General features: G+C 53.0%; 1 protein-coding gene across 1 annotated transcript; it reads right to left on the reverse strand.

The window, feature by feature from the left end:
* Positions 1-2,233: 2,233 nt before the first annotated feature.
* On the reverse strand, positions 2,234-2,457 carry SNOG_00763 (hypothetical protein; the record flags this gene model as incomplete). The annotated part of the gene is made up of 2 exons (XM_001791387.1): positions 2,234-2,281; positions 2,383-2,457. 2 exons carry the CDS (start codon positions 2,455-2,457, stop codon positions 2,234-2,236), a joined length of 123 nt encoding a protein of 40 aa, XP_001791439.1.
* Positions 2,458-2,685: the final 228 nt, after the last annotated feature.

The following is a 2,685-nucleotide window of genomic DNA, read 5'->3' on the forward strand; positions in this document are numbered from 1 at the left end:
AACCTACCTACTGCTTGCCCCTGGACCGCCTCGCGCCAAGCCGTCTGTGGTGAAGCACATCCTCGTGGGTCGGCAGTCTATCGTCATAATCGAGATTTGATGAGACGCGCTCCTCCTTTTACTTGCACGGCTTAAGACCGCAACTGAAGCTGCTCGGCACGCGATATCCTGGTCACAGATGGTTGCACCCACACGAGCATTGCCTGTTTCGGGCATGTCGAAACTGACCCGTCGACGAACTCCATCCACGTCCATCGCGTGTCTTTGACCACCCGCAAGCAATCAGCTCACACTAATCATCTCATGAGCCCCACGCTCACGCGTCTTTCGCATGGTGGGTACTCTATAGGAGACCGTCGCGCAACGTCGGTTCCAGCAGGCGTAAGCGGCGCAACCAGTTCCACAGAGCGCCCTTGCGTCTCGCTCTACAGCCTCAAATCGCCGTCAGATTCGAGTCAGATTTCAACAGTTTGCGATCTTCGAAACTCGCGACCGCTGTTTCGACGCGTCTGCACAGGATAATAGCTTCTATTACTCGCAAACCATACAACAATGCGTCCTGTCGTTTCTGAAATTGCCAATTCTGCAGCACAGACGGAGCGCGAGTTGGGGGCCGTCTGCAAGCCTGTCCCAGAAAGCTTCCGTGATGACCTTCCCTTACAGTCCATTTGCGGGGTTGCCAAAGTTGACCCGGTCGCTTCTTACGAGGCGCCGCCTGCAGACTAGGATCACTGTAACACGCGCTTCGATGTTGCAAAGCAGCAGTCAACCTGATGCACACAAAGTGGAGAGCATATAGTATTGATTTATCATGCTGATGCCGCGTCTGCAGTAAGGAACGCGACATCAAACCAGCCTCTTGAGCCTCGGGCGTACCTCAGCCCTGCATGTTCTGTCGCTATTTGCATCAGCAGTCTGCGCATTGGCATCGGGCCAACCAGTCCGAGCAGTATGATGTGATTCGGTTATGGAGATGCGGCTGGGCCGGGCTCATCATTTCCTGGCGATGTATCTAGCGCGATCTTTCGCGTTTTCAGCATCCTACGACAAAAGCATAAATCTAGCGCGACCATCTGCAACTCTCTTCCTTGTTTTCGATCCGGCTGCATCTGCCTTGACCCTACGCTGCAACTAAAATAAGCCGGCATCCGCGGACCATGACGGTTCCAGCCTCCACTGCAGCTCAGCACGGTATTATGTCACAGTCGCGAAGAAACGCGTCTTAAAGTGCCTGAGCCTACGGCACGCGACCACGCGTGCGATGAAACTTTTACGATCCAGTCTATATTTGATTCCGCTCCGGGCTACATGCCCTCGCATGTCCGATATTGAGCCAAGCCGATGGAGAAGGCCGTTGCATTCTGTGGATCTGGCCCGGCGCAAATACTTTACTTCCGCAAATTTGCTCGAGATCTTCGTCACTATGCGGACCCGTAGACGAGCGGTATGACAAGACGTCAATCGCCTTGCTGCAGCTGCTGCAGTAACGACGGAGGCCGTCGAAGCCTCCAGAAAATAGTTCCCGTGATACCGGCAAGTTGCTGCGAAGGGGACCCCTAACCTTCAGCTTTAATCGTTTGCGGTACCCGCTTTGGACACAGCATACTTGTCAGATACCTGTGCATACATGTGCGACCACGGCAGCAAACTTTTCATCATTTTGAACATGGCTGCTCATCGCACAGTGCATGTCTCAATACTCAACGAAACGCTTACGTTCGGCGGTGTGGTGAGGCGTCATGATCAGCGACGGTCACAACCTCTTACACACATTCCCGTTCCACGGTTGATGACACGGCCGACCCCGCCTAGGCCCAAGCTCTCAGTGTTGGACCGAATGCTTCATCGCGAAATTGTCGCGAGAGCTACTTATCCGCCTCCTGAATTGCTCGGACAATCGCGTGCGCGTGTGTACCGCGTGGATTCATGCTCGTGACAACGTGATGATCAGGCACTGTCGCGTCCCATGAAACACCTACCACGCGTTTTAAATGCACTAAGCTTTCAGATCAACCCGACGGGAGCCTTCTCATAGCTTCCCCGAAAAGCCAGGCACATTGGCAAACGGCGTGAAAGTAAATCGCGGATGTCGAAGCGCTTCCAACCCAACGGGAACTTCATGACGTTGGTGTTGAAACATTAGCCGTGGTCGGACCACCACGGGCAAATCTAATTCTGACCTGCGAAATCATGCCGCAAGCATCGCCCAGACCACCTCCTGTGAGGCAAAATTCTAGAATTCACACATCTGGTATGGTGCATAGCCCACATCATTGCGCACCTTTTCGTTGTGTTACATGCTTAATGGAGGGCTGAGTCAAGGATCCTGCAATACCACACACCTCATTCGCAAGTGTACGGCAGCTTAAGAGTTGAACTGACTAGAGTGGTCGCTTCTCCATCGCTCAGATACTCCAAGAAATTTTCATACACCACAATTGCTATACTGATCTCCATCGTGGTTAGATCACAGGACCCTCCTGAGACTGGCTCAGAAGTGGCACCCCCTCCCCACACCCCCCCGGGGGAGGGTTGATAGATTTTCTTGGGGTTCTTTGATTCCTGGGCAAATCATCTAGTTAATGTAAACTTTTTATTTTTTTCCTTCTACAAGCCGCGGGCACCAGCCCCCCATTCACTTCTTTAGACTTAAGATGATATGGACTCCGTGCCGACTACTCAGCG

The sequence above is a fragment of the Parastagonospora nodorum genome (genome assembly GCF_000146915.1).
Source record: "Parastagonospora nodorum SN15 chromosome Unknown scaffold_1, whole genome shotgun sequence".
NCBI lineage: Eukaryota > Fungi > Ascomycota > Dothideomycetes > Pleosporales > Phaeosphaeriaceae > Parastagonospora > Parastagonospora nodorum.